A 20,000-nucleotide genomic window follows, 5' to 3' on the forward strand; every position below is an offset into this window, starting at 1 on the left:
TAACATTTCCATGCGAAATTCCTCAATTACCACATCTCACAGAACCAGGGTTTTCAGTGTGATTTTCTCCAAGGGAAAAGTCGAATTAATTTTATAAAACTGAGTCCGGGTTCGGTTTCAAATTTTAAAAATATCCTATTCTATAACGCTTAGCAAAACTATAACAACACTCAGTTAGCCTGATAATGATATTAAAAACTGAATTTTTATCACTTAAAAACATTGTTACCAATTACTATTGGTAAATTTTCTAACATCCAAATACTAATTGAAATGTTGAAAATTCTGATAGTACGTACTCTTACAGATTCTCCGACACTTGCAATCAATGATGTTCAAGTTAGTCAAGTCACTATCACAAAATCATTTGGGGTGATTATTGATGACAAACTTGAGTAGCCATATCGAGAAACTAGCTAAGAAAGTCGCTTCTGTCATTAATTGAGGCCATACAACGAGTAAGGCACCTTGTTCCTCAAGCAACCTGATATCAAATATACCGATTTCTGACACAAAACACTTTGATTATTGCAATAATACTGTTTGGGGAAACTATGGGATAACTTTGCAGAATAAGTCACAAAAGCTACAAAACAGAGCAGCCCGTGTTTTGAATTTTTTAAACTATGACGCGCAATGATGCGGGTATTTATTCGAACGTCGGCTCGCCAGCAGCAAATTCAAAGAGCTGCGATCGTTTACAAATCTCTACCAGAGTTGTCCACAGATTATTTATGTTCTAGATTTTAAAAAAGGAGAAACTGCCTACAGCCTAAAGGACTCTAGGAATAAACTAAATGTTCGATTACTGCGTACTAACTATTACAAATAGCTTTACCTTCAATGGCGCCATTCTATGGAACGACCTTCCTTGCAACTTAAGGCAAGCAGAGTCCCTTGGGCAATTTAAACGCTTAATCAAGCAAATACTTTGAGGAACAGCATTCGTGGAAAGCAGCTTTTTTTAACAGCACTTTACTCTGTACAGTAATTCTGTATTTTTGTAAGTTTGTATCCCATAGCTGACGATTTAACCGTGTGAAAAGATTACCTAATTTATTTCTACAGCCATTAGAAATCACGACCAATTTAAATTTTTTTGGAAAATTGCTCCCATTAAATGTACACAAGAAATTCTTCTGAATTTTGGACATTTGTGCAACGCTTGTAAGGCGCGTACAAAAACGATTATTGTTTCAGTGGTCAAAAGTGAAATAGGTCGCACCCGCATTTCACCTTCCGTTCCATTCTTTTCTACCCCACTCTAATTCTACGTCTATCCTAGTTCTAAATCTCAGTGCATGTTGCGCATGTTTGAACGTTTACTCAATGATTTAATATTATTCTTAAAACTGGGGTATGAAAATTTCAACTTTGTGAGATTTCCACTCCAAATCCCTTAGCTCATTTCCTTACTCTAGGATTCTCCCTCTCTGTTCCCTTTCTTGCCCAATTATTTGTACCAACTTCATTACCACAACATTATCTAATATAAAAATTACTTGTTCATTAGTCGTATTCTATCACTTTTCCTATTCTATTGCATTCTAATGTTATTATATTCCATATTAACTTAACGTTTCGACCTCGGATAGTGCGATATTGATTATAGCTCTCTTACTGGTTCACTCTAATCTTGTTATATGACTCCGTATCACCTAATATGGAAACTTATTGCGTCAAGTGTTGCCAAGCTGTGAAATGTGTGCGGGAAGCAAAATTTCCCCGGACACAAGGGAATAATAGTTAAACATATTTTACTTCTAATCTTTTCCAATATATTCTATTCGTTGTTGCTATACGTTTCTTCAAGTTAGGGAATATCTAGGCAAATTGACATCTTATAAGATTTCAGGTGTTAGTTCAGTCGATCAGTTCCATCAAACTGTTTCAATTCCTGGATAATCTGTGCCATGTCTGGTCTCATAGCAGGATCAGCCTGAAGGCATTGCCGCACCAGATTCCGAAAGAAACCGTTTCTTACAAGAATAACTTGTTCTTTACGTCTCGCGGGATCTGGCATGTCCCGAATGCACATTTCACACAGAAGAACACCAAAGCTATACACATCAACCTGAGAAAAACAACACTAATGTCTCTTACAATATAAGCAGTGAGTCGGGCTCTAATTATTGTAAGAGGACCGTGCTTAACGGCGACCGGTGAGCTCAGGTGGTTGAGCATTGGACTACTGTGCGAGAGGTCGGGGATGAAATAAAACTCCGACAAGACCAGCACTCAGGGTCTTTAAGTAACTGAGGAGAAAGCGTTGTCTATGTAATGACATCTGCAAATGGTTAGACTCTCTTCTCTTCTCAGATAAGGACGATAAACTGTAGGCCCGTCTCACAACCCTTCAATGTTCATAACCCCGTGGGACGTAAAAGAACCCACACACTTGGCGCAAAGAGTAGGGCATTGAGTCCCTAGTCAGATGTGGTCAGTCCTCCGTGGCATAGCTAGAGGGTCGTTAATTTGTAAACTGGGAAAAGTTCAATTGCGTCTCCCTTTCTAAATGAAGTTATCGTATCGTATTGTTAGCATCTTGAAAACTGAATAGACTATTTCCGAGTTCATGCCTGCCTCCTCTTTACAGCGAGTCTAAGTTCGAAGTTTTTCTTATGGAAATTAGTTTTCATAAGAAACCCAGCCACCCAGATGTAAAAAAATCAACAAATTTGGCATTTTTTGATAAAAATGTTCCATCAAAGTTTTTAGTCTTTTACCCTAAAACTTCCATCATTTACAGTCTTTTGCCTTAATTTCATTTTAATTTTCTTTAACTAAATACTAATGTATATATTCTAACAATCACAGTACAAGGAGATGTTCGCAAGCTCTGTCCAAGCTCTGTTGAGTTGCTCTCAGAATGACTCCTCAGTTTAACTTCATTAAACTGGTTTCAAGAACTGAAGACCTTCAATATTATTATCACCCGATTTTCGTTTGCCAAGAACAACCTCATTATATATATTAATGAAAAGGTCAGGAACTGCAATGACATACAAAGATATGTATATTAATCAATAAAAAAACTAACCTTGGATGTTTGATTGGAAGAAACTGCTTCTGGCGCACTGTAAATCAAAGCACCAGGGGCTACTGTCATGGTCTGTTGAACAAATCTAGCAGTGCCATAATCTGACACTTTGCCTCTCCACTGTTCACCCTGTCGCCATAGCAACACATTTGCACTACTGACATCCCTATGAACGATGGGAGAAGGCTTCATGTGGTGAAGATAGTTGAGCGCTCGAGATACATCCAAAGAAATTACAGATATTTCTGTTTCCGTGAGTTGGCGTTGCCCCAGCAAAGCTCGCAAGCTCAATTCCATGAGCTCAGTGACAAACAAAGGACTTCCTTCATCATTTGTTGCTCCAATAAACTGCAACAAGCAAGGATGGCGGCATCTTGAAGCAATGTTCATTTCTCTCTCAAACAAACGTATGTTGTGAGCTGAGAGAATCAGTTCATGGATTTGCTTCACAGCTACTTTGCAGCCACAATATGTTGCTTCGTTGACACTTCCCCAGGCTCCCTTGCCTAAGCATTTATCCTTTACCTGGACTTCACCGCGGGAAATGACCCAATCACAGGATTCCTGACGACGCAGTTCAATAATCATTTGCTGAGCTTCTGTAAGGCTTGTCTCTAGCTCACTTAACTCTTGGTTTTTCATCCCCAACTGCGTTTCAAGGTTTGTTTTTTCTTCTTCTTTTTCTCTGATTCGTTCTTCAAAACTCAGTGCCATCTCCCTTAACTGTCTCTCTGAGTTTGCTTTGTTGTCTTCTTTCTCTCTGATTTGCTCTTCGATCTCCTGCAACTGTTTTTGAGAATTTTCTCGTTGAAGCTCTTTTTCTTGAAGTTGCTGAACTAAATTTGTCTCCCTTAAATTTGTTTCTTCCAACTGAGCTTGGTAATTAGCCAAGCACTGCTCCTTTTCCCTTAACTGCTGCTGCAAAACCTCTAGTTGTCTCTCCAAATTTGCTTTGTCGTCTTCTTTCTCTCTGATTTGCTCTTCCATCTCCCGCAACTGCCTTTGAGAGTTTTCTTGTTGAAGCTCTTTTTCTTGTAGTTGCTGAGTGAAACTTGTCTCCCTTAAATTTGTTTCTTCCATTTGAGTTTGGCAATTAGTCAAGCACTGCTCCTTTTCCCTTAGTTGCTGCTGCGAAACCTCTAGTTGTCTCTCCAAATTTGCTTTGTCGTCTTCTTTCTGTCTGATTTGCTCTACCATCTCCTGCAACTGTCTTTGAGAATTTGCTTGTTGACGCTCTTTTTCTTGCAGTCGCTGAGTTAAACTTGTCTCGCTTAAATGTCTTTGTTTCAACTGCGCTTGGCAAGTAGCCAAACACTCCTTCATTTCCCTTAACTGCTGCTGCAAAACCTCTAGTTGTCTCTCCATATCTGCTTTGTCCTCTTCTTTCTCTCTGATTTGCTCTTCCCTCTCCAGCAACTGTCTCTGAGAAATTTCTTGTTGGCTCTCTTTTTTTTTTAGTTTCTCAACCAAACGGGCCTTCATCAAATTTCTTTCTTCAAATTGAGCTCGGTAATTAGCCAAGTGTTCCTCTATATTCCTTTCCTGCTGCTGCAAATCCATTTTCTGTTTGTCCGGTACATTTTGCGTGTCGAATTGTCGAGGAACCAGAAGAGGTTTAATTTCGTGGTCTGCCCGTTTCCGAGAGTGGACCTTGACGTTGCAATCGGAACAGTAACTTGCTATTCTTTCGTCATCCTCACCGAACATACGCTTTGGGGAACAGCGCTTGCATTCAAACGTTGCCACGGCGTCCCCACACAGGATACATTCACGAGGAACTAAAATAAGGGAATACAAAAAGAGACGAATTTTAAAACGGGTATCGTTGAGCGAAAATCGAAGGCATTACTTTACTAAATCGAAACACCTGTGATGTTTTTTATTTTTAATTGGGGGTTGCGTCAGGGATCAATGGGTTTAAAAGAATGTATCAAGTGAGAATGCAGTTGTTAGTTGCATTAATTTTCTTTAAAGCCTTTCACTTAAACAAATCAACTACTGTTTCTTTCTTCAAGTATTTCTGGTGGTCAACATGTACAGTTGTACGAGTATCAAGATCATAAAAGGCGTTACCGTGGATCATCAACATACCAGAGTCATTGCTGTTATTTTTCTTGAACAGCTTCTCATAGGTCTCTTTGTTAATGTTGAGAAAGCCATGATACTTGAGAAAGTCTAGATATCAACAGCTGTTTCTTTCTTCTAGTAATTCTTGGGGTCAGCGTGTACAGTTGTACGTGTATCAAGATCATAAAAGAAATTATCAGGAATCATCAACATACCAGAGTCACTGCTTTCATCTTTCTTAAACAGCTTGTCATAGTCCTCTTTGTCAATGTAGACAAAGTCACGAGGCTGTTCAGTGATTGGTTCCTCTTTTAAAGGTGAATTTTTAAAACGCTTGTCTTCAAAATTCAGATGATCACTGGAACTTGCACTGTCTGTCCCTTCAATATCATACATTGGAACATCATAAGAAGGAGACAGCTTTGAGCGCTTGAATTCATCAAGCATTTCACGTTGTTTTTCTATGAATTCTCTGGAATCAGTCTTGCTGCTTTCTCCTGCGGCTAACATAATGTTAGAGAAATCAAATGAATTTGAACTTCTCAAAGGTGCATTCTCCCTACGCAGTTTACCTGAAAAAGACAAAAAAAATCATAACCTTTTGCCATCATTAGTCATACTTCCAATCAGTTTATCTTTTGGCTCAAAAATTAATATTTCCTTCACCATTTTTTAATGGTAAGAAGGATATCTTTTTGAGAAACCTATTTCAAGAAAGTAAATTAAAATAGATGAAAAGTAAATTTTGGTGCAACACAAACTCTGTACACCTAGCATGGCATTAAGTTTTATAATTTTTGAGGAAATAATAACAATAATAATAATAATAGCTAAGAGGATGATCGAGATATAATACGAAAATTATCAAATGAGTAATGGATAAAGAAAAGCCGGATAACATCCCTGGACCTTCAGGTGAGGGTTGCGCATTAGGCTGACCATGTGACTTCACAGAAACCATACTCATTTAAGGCAATTCACCACTCTTAAGGACACTGGTATGCAGTATGATATTCCAGAGGAAAGACAATAATGAACACAAAAGGAACAACAATTTAGGACAGGGGATTGCAATATATGGAAATTCCCCACAAATAATCAAGCGAAACATTACAGCAACTGAACAAATGGGAAATTTCATCTTTGGGAGCAGATAACTTGTTTAAAATTTAATGTTTTCCATAGCAGTGCTTCAGACCATGATTTCAAGGTTTCTGATGCATACACTATGGAGAACTAGACGCTCCATGAGCGTACACTGGGTTGCCTATGGTACATGTTACTCAAAAACATTGGCAGCGCTGGATTGTAACGGCTGCACATTGCAGGAATAAATGTATTTTTAAAACGTTCTGTTTTAAAACCTGGCAGGCTAAACGTTCTTTGCCGCTTGAGATTGCATGATGAATGATGACGTGGAGGCAGAATGCTGTGGAGATTGTGTTGTTCATCAGATATTCCATTGAATAGTTTGCAACACAGCTTTTCACGTCGGACGTTTAAGGCGCAATTATGGACAAAGCCCGTTTCTGGACGCTCTCAAGGTCTTCACGGAGGTAATCTTGAAGTTTGTGATGGAAAACTTGGGCTGAGTTGGGTGCTATTGAACTGCAGTGTTCCAGGCAATTTTTTCAAGTCGGGGGTAATTAAGACCATTTAAGGGGTCACCCAGAAGTCGTACCAGCAGAGGCCCTTTGGCTCACACCTTCATACGACAAAACAGATCATTTTCTGAGGTTAAAAGCCTGGCTACCAGCCTATTAATAATTTGTTAGAAAAATAGGCGCGCATTGCGTACGTGTGGTAGTGCAGTAATAGCACTTTATTCCATATTGTCAACTGAGCTGCGTTTTGTCTTCCAGGATATTCAAGTTCAATATGTAGCTCTAATTGTACACGATATTGCTTTGGTATTGTATATCATTGTCGTGTCATGGTAAAAGTCTTAGGTAAATAGCCCCCTGAGAAGACATGTGGTTACTAGCAAACAAGTAAACCCAGAAAGATTGAAGAAAATAAAAGGGAATCGAGAAACATTGCCTTCTAGGCTAACATGTTGATCATTTCCAAGTTCCCTCACATCTAACATCTTTGTAATACAAAAGTTCACTGAAGTTAACCCTGTCTGGTGGGGTTAGTATCTGGATGTGTCACCTAAAAAATAGACCACTTCCTAAGAGAAGCATCATCATCATCATCGGCCGGCTGCTGCGCAGGCGACTGTAAGCTTCCTCCAGCCCTTCCTGTCGTTGGCGAGGTCGGCTATTTGCTTGGATGTCAACTGTCCATTATCATCTCCAAGGAGGCGTTGGATGTACTGAAGATAGGATGTAATTTGTCGTCTCGGCCTGCGTCTGCCATGTGTTGGGAAGTATAGAGCATATAGGTTGCCTGGGTCATCCTCAGACTTGCCCAGTATATGACATAGGAACTTGAGCTGCCTTGTTTGTACTTGCTCGATCAGAGGCCTTGTCTTTGTCATTTCGTAGACACGGCTATTGGAAACCTGATCAAGCCTTTTCATTCCAAGCAAGATACGGTAGCATGACGTAGCAAATGAATTGATCTTGTTTTCCATATCCTTGGAAATCACCCAGGACTCGCAACCATAGAGAAGGATGGTCACACAGGAAGCCTTGAAGAGTTTGAGCTTGATTGAAACAGGCGTTCCCGAACTACGCCAGAGATGCTCTAGTTTCCAAAAGAAGGTCCATGTCAGAGCTTTTCGACGTTTGAGGTCATTGCTACTTGAAGCCATCATGGAACCCAGGTATTTGAAGTCCTGAACCTGTTAGATGCTTTTACCATATACCTTCAGAGGCTGAGACTCTTCTGCGTCAGCGTTGATGATTCCGTTTTTGGCACGCTTATGGTTAGACCAAGCTCTTCAGCAGCCGATGCAGTTTTTGACAACTGATCCTTGGCCCTTGCTTTTATGGATTCCAGTAAAGCGATATCATCAGCAAAATCCAGGTCTTGATTGTTTTAGCTGGTAGCCTACGGAAAGCCCTTTGGTAGGTCACGATCCCGAGTCTGTCTTAACTGTGGCCCTCTTCAGAAGATAGTCAATGAGGATTATGAACAGGAATGGTGCCAGGATATCACCCTGCAGGACTCCAGTGGTCACGTCGAAGCTTTTTGAGTTGTTGCCATCAACAGAGACAACACTTTTCGAGCATAGGGCCGAAATTCTAATTTAACGCCCAAAAATGCGAACTAAGCAAGGTACAGATTTTTATTTGTTAGCTTGCTTTATGCAAAACAAATATTGATGCAAAAGTAAATAAATATTGATACACAGTTTTTAGGAAGAGCAGAAGGACGTTTTCAGGACGGTCGATCGCGAATAAAATATTAATTTTTTCCATCAGCACAAAACAATTTGCGAGATTTTTGCTACGTTCAAATTTGTTATTGTACTTTTAGCTGCATAAGTAAATCGCAAAACCAATCGAATTCAGCGGGCGCCGTGATCAAATTACCGCGGCTTGTTTACTCGCGAAACAGTAAGGCATGTTTGTCAAATGATGGCAAGATACCGGGTTTTAGTTTTTGTTAGTTTTCTTTTTCTTTCAAGTGTGATAAAGTTTGAGAAGAAATGTGCGAATTCAACACAAAGATCACAATCGCCAAACTCTTAAGGTTGACCATTGTTTCTGCAAAGTCAAAAATTTACACTCCAAGAAGAGGTTATTTATCACCAGGTAATTCCATCGTTTTGGGGAATAGCAGCGACTTTATTATTCATCAGCTTATTTTGTTTGAAACTCAAGCACGCTTCCAACAGACCTGCTTATTTTCGTGTGCACCTGAGAAATCTACGCATTACCCCATCCCCCTCAAACCTAACAAATACGCACAGAAGACTCTATGCACGAAGACACCACTTAGCATGGGAGTGACAAGCAAGACTTTTCATGACGCGGAAAAAAAAAAGGAAAAAAAAAAAAAAACAAACAAACGCATTTTCTAACCCAGTGACAATTCATCAGTTATCTTCCAAGGCAAGAAGAGGTGTTCGATTGTTCTTTGCAAAAGGTTTTTCGTAATAGACATTCCCGGGCCAAAAAGCGATACTTAATTTGCACTCCCTCTTACTCAATGCGTAAGTTCAATGGGGCACAAAAATTTCACCATCGTACCCTTCATTTCAATTCTCTTTCTGGAATAGGCAAAAATCTAGATGAACGGTGACCAACCAGGGTTCTTCGAGGGAGGAAGAGGGAGGACCCTGGGAACGAGGTAGTGAGGAATCGTAAACAGACAAGTCAATCAATATGCACACTCCTCTGTTATGATTAAAAAAATTAGTAGAGAACGGATTACGACTAGTACGGTCTTTTGCCAAAAGCCTCGGGACTTGAGTTTAAAAACATTGGAAAGTCTAAGGCTATGTGGCTAGGGAAATTTGCTCTTTCGCCTACGACAATCGGGGAAATAAACACATCTTTGGTCTGAAAATCTGTGAGCTCGAAACAAATTCAGACATGTTGAAATCTTGAGACTTGACACTGTTCGGTAAAACAGTTTTATTTTGAAGGCACTAGGCATGTTACTGATCATTAGTCTACTCCGCCTCAAGAGTATGACAAAATTTGTCATACTTGTCAATCAAGTATGGACTTATACAAAGCTCTTTGATAATTGAAACAGATTTCAGCCACAATCTGTAATATTTGTAATAATTTGCTCTCATGTTGTTTGTCTTCCTTAATTTTAAGACTCTGAGTCTCACTTTAAAAGGGTTCTATGTTTGCTGGTTTTTCTATGATTGTTGATCACCATCTTGGATTTTCAGTGATGAATGGCAGAGATCACGTTGATAATCATACACCAGGCATCGTTGGTTAATTAGAGGCGCTTTCGGTTCACGCAATTTTGCGGCTTCCATAAACAATGGTTTAAGAGTGTGATTGATTTTCTTACTCACATCCGATATCTGTTTTCTAACTGCATCGGCTGACTTTTCGTCTTTAAATGGAAACCACCTCTAATAGGCCTTTTGCAACTAACGATCACATGGTACAAAATCCGCCATGCTGGAGGGCAAGCTCATAATTATTCCCCCACTGGGACATTAAAACAAAGAGACCTGAACCAGTCAAGCTTGACTTCCCTTTGTTTTAATGTTCCAGTGGGGGAATAATAATGAGCTTGCCCTCCAAAATGGCGGATTTTGTACCATGTGATCGTTAGTTGCAAAAGGCCTATTAACCAACAATGCGTGGTGTGTGATTATCAACGTGTCCTGTGCGATGCAGAGTATGTCGGTTACAATAGCCAGCACTTACATCGACGTACTTATAAACACCGTTTTTCAGCAATCGGCAAACACTTAAAGAAGGATCACGGAATTAAAACTGGCGGTGACCTTACAAGAAACGTTTCTGTCCATGATTGCTGCAGGAAAGTGATAGCAATAGTCAACATCGACGCGAGGTCATAATTTGAACCACTGATGCTTGGAAAAATCAGAATAATCACACTAGAGCCAACAAGACTGTATAGACTTTGAATTTCAGAGAAAACTCCATGAACCCCGTGTAAATTAATTAAGGTGGCTCAAACCAGTTTCAACAATTGAAAGAAACGTTCTTATTAGAAGGATTGACACTACAACACTTTATCACTTAACAGCAATGTTATGGTATCATGTCAAACAGCAATTATTGCTGAAAAAGATTTGGTCATTTTTGTGACGTTGGATATGAGATGGCAAATAGCCAACCAGGCGCGTAGCGCCGAGTTGGCTATAACCAGTTTTATTGAATTCCGTTAACTCCAAAAGTTTAGAAAGTACGAAATACGCGCGAAAAAAGCGAGCAAATCCGAGCGAAATCGAAAAAACTTGAAGAGAACTGATGCGATGTTGTGTAAGACCTTGTTGTCAGACAGACGCAGGCTCATCACAAAGACATTTCTTACCTTTTCGCGTACTTCTAAACGTCTGAATTGATCCAAACTTTCCACAAAAACGATTTTTTTTGCTTTTGATATTCAAAGAGAAATTTCGCTTTCCGGTGAAAAAATTTCAGCTTAGCAAAATTAAACGAGGTTGAGAATTTAATAAATGTTGATATACCATCTCAAACATATCATAACGTGTCCAAAATCTGGTTTGAATCTCTGGAAAGTTTTTATGAAAAGCGAAATTCGTGATTCCGTTGGGGAGTTCTGTGGCCGTGCGGTCGAACGATCTTTACTGCTTCCCTGTAACGTTGTTTTGAAAACCAAACAACGAAAGAAAAGCCGAGAAATAGGTTAACTGGCTCTTTCAAATGACGATGAGGGTAGTGGTTGGTGCATTAATTAAAAAAAACCGAAATATGTATCTTCCTTTAATTTTGACTAAATGACAAGTAAGGTAAAACGGAGCTTATCTGAGAGGAAAGGTGAGATATTAACGCCGAACAAAACATAGAATTCTCAATCAAAGTCAAAATAGTGAACAGACTCTTGAATGATGGATGTCAATAAAGTGAGAAAAAAATTAAAACATATTGCCTCACTTCTCACGTTGTCTACGGTTAAAAACTTGAAACCAGAAAGATTGTATATTTGGTGAAGTTCGGAAGAAAGATTTCACCCGCCCTTGGTCTATAGCCCCCACTACATATATATACAAACAAATCATTCTTCAAAAGTAGGTATTACTCTTTGTAACCGTGTGACAGCACATATTACCTGAAGTTTCATTAAGATCATAACTCGATGACCTTGGAAACATTTCGTCATTCTGTCTTTTTTGTAGTTTGATTGAGCCAGTTCGTTGTTTATCCTGCTTTTGGGATGTTGCCCTTGTCGTAGCCTCTCCAGGGTCACTATCAAAATCTCTCTCGGGTATGACAGTTTTTTTATCAACAAATGCAGCATAATCTTGCTTACCGACAAAGAGCTGTCTTCCTTTCCATTTACCAGTTCCAGTTCCAATCCTTTCATCCTAACAAAGAACATGCAGTGGTTAAACACAATAAAACACTTCCAAGTTATCAAAACAATAATTAAAATAATTATAATCAACATCGTTGAACAACAGTGAGAAGGTGGCATTCAGGTAACCCATACATTGGTCTTTACTTTGCCTGATTTTCTGTTTAAAGGTCACTGACTGATGGTATTTGTCAAAGGTCTTTCAATAAGAGGGATGTACATAAGAAAATAGACAATAACAATCAGTAAAAAGCGCTAGAACAAATAAACAATTAAAAGGTTGAATGTTCATGCTTAACCAACCTCGTTCCCAGGGTCTCTCTTTACTGCCTCCTTTGTCGTTAAGGAGAAAGACCCTGGTTCAGGCTGGTCACGTGTCTCCCAAAAAACGATCTAAAATGAGCTAACCCTATAATAAATCTAGACGTCTCTAATCACCTAAAATTAACAAAAACAGCGTTGCATTGCTGGGTAAATTCAGAATCTTTACGCTGTCAACTCTGCACGAATCGAACCTAAGTTGCCGGGTAAACTCAAGAGTTTTGCACTATCAGCTCGCCACCAATCACAACTGCGTTGTCGGGCAAACTAAATTTTTCGCGTCATCAGCACTACCGTCAAATCAAACTGCATTGCTTGGCGAACTCAAAATTTTTGCGTTGTCAGGTCTATGCAAATGACAACTGCGTTGCCAGGCGAACAGCTTTCTTTCGCACCGTCATCTCCACGACGGGTGATAAGAAGGCTTGCGTGACATGCTAGTCCCGCTGTTTGTCAACGTTTGCGAGATTGATTGTTACAAATACCTTTTAACAGTAAAATCAGCCCTTCTCTCAATATAATAAATTGTCTCTGTATGTCTCTGATGGGACGAAGGCATTTTTTTTCCTCTCTTCCCCCCTCACGCCTGTCGCGTGAATGTTTAGTCTACAGAGCGTTTTCACATGACGTCACGGCGGCCATGTTGGTGTTCCAAAACAAAGAAATGGTGGCCATGTTGGTGTACCAAACTAATCCTCCGGGAATCGAACTCTATTTTTATGCAAATACTTTCTTTTGTTTCAGTAATCCAATATGGCTGCTGGTCACGTGAGTGAAAACGCTTTATTCAGTAGACCTTTTCACGGTTTCTGACGCCATCTTGGTTGGGGGGAAAACGCGGCTTAAATTATAGTGAATGTACGGGATTTTGGCCAAATTCAAACCTCTATAACTCCGCTGCAAAAAGACAGATTTGAAAAATGTTAAAATATTTTTAGTCGTTTTATTAACATCATTCACTCGACGGAAAATTAGATCATCGCACAAGGCACAACGTCTCAAAATTGGATATTAGAAATCTCCTCATGTCGCTTGAAATTTTGCGAGAATTTGCATAATTTTTTTCAAAAGGGTTTATACGAAATTTACAAATTTCATTTACGGTCGTTATAGCTTGATTCTGATCGTCATATTACAGAAAGAGGTTATTTCTTATTATTAATGCTATTAAATTATCCAGTGGAAATAACGAGGCCCTATGAGGGGTTATCAGGAATACAGGAGATTTAGGTAAAAAACCTATAGGGATATGGGATACTAGGGGGAGAAATTAACAGGATGCAGGGTATTTAAAAAACCGAACTGGTATTATAGTGATACAAACCACAGGAATTAACGGGATATGGGTCAGGATATTTAGGGATACGGGATTCTTAGATTCCTCCCTGTCCTAATGGGGCCTCAACAATCAGCACAGCAATACTATCACAATTCGTTATCCTAGACGAGGATATGTGTCTGGAACACCATGATGCTGCTATTTGTAAATCCTGCTACTTTTTTTTATTTAAGGAACATTTGCAAGATCAGGAAACATATCAACGTTAAGGCCTGTGAGACACTTATCCATGCATTCACTTCTTCTAAATTGGATTTTTGCAACTCGCTTCTTTATGGCCTGTCTAAATTTTCAGTGCAAAAGCTACAACTGGTACAGAATGCTGCAGCCAGAGTCCTCACCTTTTCTCACAAATCCGAACATATAACTCCAATTCTGCGTACCCTACAGAATTTGGCTACCCATTGGGCAAAGAATTCAATATAAGATTTTACTTCTTACCTTCAAAATCCTCAATAACTGTGCACCGTCTTATTTGTCTGACTTAATCAAACCTTATAGACCTTCAAGGACTCTAAGGTCCTCTGGCCTCCATCTTCTGCCTAAGCCCTCTTATAATCTCAACTCTTATGGAAAGAGAGCTTTCTCTTGTGCAGCGCCTGAGCTGTGGAATTCACTCCCTAATAATATCCGATCATGTCATTCCATATCTATATTCAAAGGCTTACTTAAAACCTGCCTTTTCAAACAAGCATAGCCATTGAGTTGGTGCAAGATTTTATGATCTGTGAAATAAGATTACAAAACCTGTTATCTCATGGGTTTATTCTATTGTTTATTGTTTTATTTTTTGTCTTTGTCTATTAATCAAGATATTTTAATTAATTATTTGACTATATCCCTTTTTACAAATACATTCTTTGTTAATTTTCACTTTTATTTTTATGTACATAATTTTATAATCTAATTTTTAATTTATTGTCATTGTAAAGCGGGTTTGAACCTTGGAATTTTCACTAAATAAAATAAAGGTATTATTATTATTACTATTATTATTATTATTATTATTATTAGAGCGAGTTTCAATCGAGTGTCGTAAAACCAAAACCAAAGTAATTACTTTAGCCAATCAAAAAGGAAGAAGACAACCCAGTAAACAAATCAAAACTCGAAGAAATTACACGTAGCCGACACAAAGCGCGGGAAAATGTGCACGCGCGAGCCACTATTGGTTTTGGTTTCACTTCTGATTGGTTGAAAAAGTGGCCCGAAAACTTTGAACCAATCACTGAGTGAAGTAATGCAAAACCAAAGTAATTCGCTAATTACTTTCGACACTCAATTGAAAACCACTCTATTATTATTATTGTTAATGCGTGACATTTGCGGGACAGTGATTTACGTCACGTTTAGGTTAATTGCCCTTTGATCTTTAGATTCTTTAATTTCGGAGTGTGGTTAATTTAGTGCGGAGCGTGTAACTATGTGTTGTTGTCTACGAGAAGAAATTATAAAGCCCACGGTGTCGCGGGACCGATATGTAAGTTCATATATCTGTAGCTTTCCCTTTTTGTTTTATGGCTAGCTTTTAATTAAGTGTATTCGTTATTATTCATGCGTGATTATTGTAGTTTGCATACCGTGCCCTCGTGGCTGCGTGAATTTATTTACATCGATTTCGCTTTACTAGCTTTATAGTTTTGCTTGTATTGTTTAGTATTTCTTTCATGCTGTAGCGCGTTTTATTTTTTCGGTTTCCTTTGCACGTTGCATGTTTAGCTGTATTTTCTCGATCGCCACGTGCTTTGTGTAATTTGGTTTTATGTAGATGTCTTATGCCAGCGTTTTATCGTTTGTTTACAGTTTACGAGATCAACCAATAAACACGATTTAAATGTCACTTCGGTCTCCGTAAAGTACGCCCGTTTGGTATTTTGTCCGGTCGCGATTTTCTTGGCAATTCATTCGGCCTTGATGTTCGCTTGCTGCTACAGTAAAATATCGCAATAGACGCCTGGGTTTGAATTTGAATTAAAGTTCGTCGAAGTTGAGTGTTAGTGGTACCCCTTCACCTCAAGTTACAGTTCGAAAGATTCTCGTTGCGGAAGATAAAGAAGCTCCAAATGTCAAAATTTCAAAATGTTACATGATGTTAGAAACTTTGGTTTAGATGAAGAACAAAGTCTTTCGGAAATACAATGCGGTCATTCAGGACTGCGTGCCCCGCACGAGCGAACTTTGACCGATAAAGGAAGAGCTTATCAGTTGGAAATTCGCGGCAAAGAGAAAAGAGAATTTGAGATGAAGTTACGAAAACATATTGGAATTATCTATTCTTTGTTTGACTCTCGTGTTGGTCGTGAAGTGTTAGAAAAGGAAATGGAAAATCTAGACTCAATTAAAGAGGAGTTGAACGTAGCGCATAGAGCCTTTGATGCATTGCTTGAAGAAGAGAGCGCTAAAGGTGCCGCCTATCGTGATTTTGACCTATGTGATCGGGAGTACGCCGAATGTCGAATTCGCCTACCGGAAAGGCTTCGTTCAATCGATCAGCAATTGGAATTAGAGTACGAAAGAAGCAGGCATGAGGCTACGTCAACAAAGTCAAGCCGTTCGGGAAGAACGAAAGCGTCGGGTTCTTCTAGATCTTCAGCCATGTCAAAGAGAGCAGAGGCGGCAGCTAGAGTGGCAAAGCTTAAAGTGGAAATGAAGTATCTCGAACATGAAACCAATTTGAGGCGGATTCAGTTAGAGAAGGAGATTGCATTGGCAGACGCTGAAGAAGAAGCAATCAGATTGGTCATGACCGATCAGGCAGAGACCAACAGCGTAGCGCGTCTAAATCTTAAACTGATTAAGGAAAGTCAAGAAAGTGCACCTGAAACTAAAATTGAAGCAGGGAAACTTCCGATAAAACATAGTTCTTTCGAGCCACCGTTGTCTCCAGTAGGCGCGATAGTTAAAAAAGAGCAGGGGCCAGCTTCAGAAGGGACAACAAGGCCACAAGATTCGACCCTTCAACAAATAGTGAATCTTCAAGCCAAACAAGCCGAATTAAGTGCTCAGTTTGTCAGCCAGCAGAGAGCAAGCACGCTGCCCTCTCAAGAACCGCCAGTGTTTAGTGGGAACTATTTCGATTATCCTACGTTCATCGCTGCCTTCGAGGCGGATTCTGATTTTGTGCAAGTATACTTCCGGCAAGGCCCACGAAGTCATTAAAGGTTTCTTGACTTGGAACTCCGACAAAGGTTACGAAGAAGCTCGCAAACTCTTGGCTCAGCGGTTCGGAAATCCGTTTCGAGTGGCCGAAGCTTACAAGCCCAGACTGCGAAGTTGGACTCAGATAGCGGATGGAGATAGTGCCGGTATCCAAGATTTCGCCGATTTTCTTGTTTGCTGCGAAGGAGCTATGCAATCCATGCAGTATATGGAAGAACTGAAGTCACCAAGGATATTGCAGGAAATCAGCTCCAAGTTACCACTCAGGTCGGGCTCTAGGTGGTGTCGCGAGGCACGTGACGTTTTGAGAAAGACAAACAGAACAGTATCCTTTCACGACTTAGTTGTTTTCGTCAAGGAAGAAGCAGACCTCGCAAATGATCCAGTATTTTCCTCCGAAGCCCTGAAGAGAGAGAAAAACAAGATGACCGATAAGAACAGGGGAAAGAGGGTTCAAGGAGCAAACAGTTTCGTGTCGCTTTCCTCTCGAACCCAGTCTAGTGAAAGCAGACGGAAATCCAATGAAGTACCAAGGCCAAAACAGCAAACAAGCTTATGCCCCTTGTGCAGCGGTAGTCATCAACCCGACAAGTGCGGAGAGCTTCGCAAGGGGAACGTATACGTAGATGAACGGATGGAGATTATTAGATCTAAAGGCCTTTGTTTTGGATGCCTGAAGAAAGGTCATCAGTCAAAAGACTGTCGAGCCCGATTGACTTGTGAGAAATGCGGGAAACAGCATCCCACCTCTCTTCATATTCCTAATGACAAGGAACAGAACAAAAGTCAGCATAGTACCTCTCAATCAACTTTGTCCGATTCAGCTCATAGTCATCAAGCAAGCTCTGAAGTCGTGGTCGAAAATATGAACTCCAAGCCCACTGCCAGCGTGTGTAGCGCAGTCGATTGGCATGGTGTTGTAACCAATTCATTGATCATTCCAGTTTTCGTGCATCATAAGGATAATCCCGAGGTCAAAATCATGATTTACGCCTTACTAGACGACGCAAGTGATACAACATTTATCACGACCAACGTCAAAGAGAAACTTGGAATCCCCGGCGTGAATTCGAAGCTCATTCTCAGCACCATGCTTGGAAAGGAAGAAATCCCTGTTTCCCGAGTCGACGGATTAGTAGTCGAGAGGATTGACCAACGCGTTCAAGTGGAACTACCCAAGACTTATACTAGGGAGCAGATACCTTCAAGAAGGGATCAAATTCCCAAGCCGGAGGTTGCGGCGGCATGGCCACATCTGAAAAGAATCAAAGATAAGATAATGCCATATCAAGAGGAAGTGGAGGTCGGATTGCTGATTGGCTGTAATTGCCCAAAGGCCATTAAGCCTAAAGAGGTCATCGTTGGTAGAGGAGAAGATCCCTATGCGGTTCGCACCTTGTTAGGTTGGGGCATAATCGGCCCTGTCAGTCTGTCGGAGTGTGTGGAACGTGATTGAGAAGAGCATGCAGTCTCGTCTTGTAACCGGATCATAGCAGGTGAAGTTGACACTGGCCGTCTTAGCACCAATCATAGCTTTGTGTTGAGTTCTCAAACCAAGGAAGAGATAACTCCCTTCTCAGTTCAAAGAATGTTCGAACAAGACTTCTCTGAACGATATAACAACGACCCAGGACTTTCTAAAGAAGACAGAAAATTCCTCGCTATTGCAACGGAAGGAATTACCCAGCTAGAGAATGGCCATTATGAGCTGCCTCTCCCCCTAAGGGATCCGGACTTAAGGCTTCCAAACAATCGAGACTTAGCTCTACGTCGATTGTCACAACTGAAGAGAAGGTTCCTCGCTGATGAAAGATACCGCAACGACTATGTGACGTTCATGGAGGGCGTTATAAGTAAAGGTTACGCTGAAAGGGTGAGGATAGGCTCCCCTATCAACAAAGATGTGAAGAAACGTGAAGAGAACCAAAGTGCCATGTCATTGTCTCATTCAAGAGAAACCAGTACTTGGTATATCCCTCACCATGGGGTATACCATCCAAAGAAGCCGAATAAAATTCGTGTGGTGTTTGACTGCGCCGCAGAGTGCAATGGGGAGTCGCTGAATAAACATCTTCTGCAAGGCCCGGATTTAACGAACACCCTTGCTGGCGTCCTCAGCAGGTTTCGTCAAGAACCTGTGGGTATTATGTGCGACATAGAGTCGATGTTTTACCAAGTTCACGTGACAAGAGAGTTCAGAGATTTGCTACGCTTTTTCTGGTGGGAAGGCTTTTTCTGGTGGGAAGAGTCCAGTAGAGTACAGAATGACGGTGCACCTATTTGGGGCGACCTCATCGCCGGGTTGCGCTAACTTTGCTCTTAAGAAGACAGCACAGGATGGTGAGGAAGAGTTTGGAGCTGAAGCCGCGGACGTTTTACGAAAGAATTTCTACGTTGACGACGGTTTGAAATCCTGTTCCACAGTTGAGGAGGCAACCATGCTGGTATCGTCTGTGAAAGAGATGTGCAAGAAAGCAGGTTTTAATCTGCACAAGTTTGTTTCGAATAAGAAAGAGGTTTTGAGAAGCATTCCAATTTCTGACCGAGCTGATGACCTCAAGAACACAGATCTCGATCTGGACAAGCTGCCAATGGAGAGAGCACTCGGGGTGCATTGGTGTATCCAGTCAGACACGTTTCAGTTTCGCTTAACGCTGAAAGATCGTCCTTGTACAAGGAGAGGGATTCTGTCCACCATAAGCTCAATTTTTGACCCGCTTGGTTTTGTTGCACCAATCCCATTGGAGGGAAAGAGCATCTTACAAGATCTGTGTCGTGACGGTGTGGGCTGGGATGACCCCATACCCGAGGTAATTAAGATAAGATGGGAAAAATGGCGGGCTGAGCTTCCTATCCTTCAACGTCTCTCAATTCCCAGATGCTTCAAGCTCGAAAACTTTGGATCTGTCTTGAAGAAAGAGCTACATCATTTCTCGGACGCAAGTACAAAGGGTTATGGGCAATGTAGTTATCTGAGGCTTCAAGATGATTCTGGCAGAATTCACTGTTCTTTCGTAGCCGGCAAGTCACGAGTAACCCCCCTCAAGCCTGTGACAATTCCGCGCCTTGAGCTACAAGCCGCTGTGACTTCCGTGAAAGTCAGCCGTCAGATACGTCAAGAGCTGAGCCTTAATGATGTCCCAG

At 40.5% G+C, this 20,000-nt stretch overlaps 1 protein-coding gene across 4 annotated transcripts in view; it reads right to left on the bottom strand.

Annotated features, from left to right (window-relative positions):
* Nucleotides 1-20,000, bottom strand: part of LOC137980979 (probable serine/threonine-protein kinase drkD) — a 64,755-nt gene that overhangs the window by 95 nt on the left and 44,660 nt on the right. For 3 of the 4 annotated variants that reach the window (XM_068828384.1, XM_068828435.1, XM_068828480.1), the window contains 4 exons: nt 11,792-12,047; nt 5,323-5,679; nt 3,041-4,818; nt 1-2,074 (listed from right to left, as the gene is read on the bottom strand). The exon at nt 1-2,074 is cut by the window's left edge and continues 95 nt beyond it. In XM_068828384.1, coding sequence (XP_068684485.1) covers nt 1,859-2,074; nt 3,041-4,818; nt 5,323-5,679; nt 11,792-12,047 — 2,607 coding nt within the window. In that variant the 3' untranslated portion in view covers nt 1-1,858. The remainder of the gene's footprint in view (nt 2,075-3,040; nt 4,819-5,322; nt 5,680-11,791; nt 12,048-20,000) is intronic. The other variant, XM_068828528.1, reaches the window with a different exon arrangement.

This window comes from Montipora foliosa, chromosome 1 (assembly GCF_036669935.1).
Source record: "Montipora foliosa isolate CH-2021 chromosome 1, ASM3666993v2, whole genome shotgun sequence".
Taxonomy (NCBI): Eukaryota; Metazoa; Cnidaria; class Anthozoa; order Scleractinia; family Acroporidae; genus Montipora; species Montipora foliosa.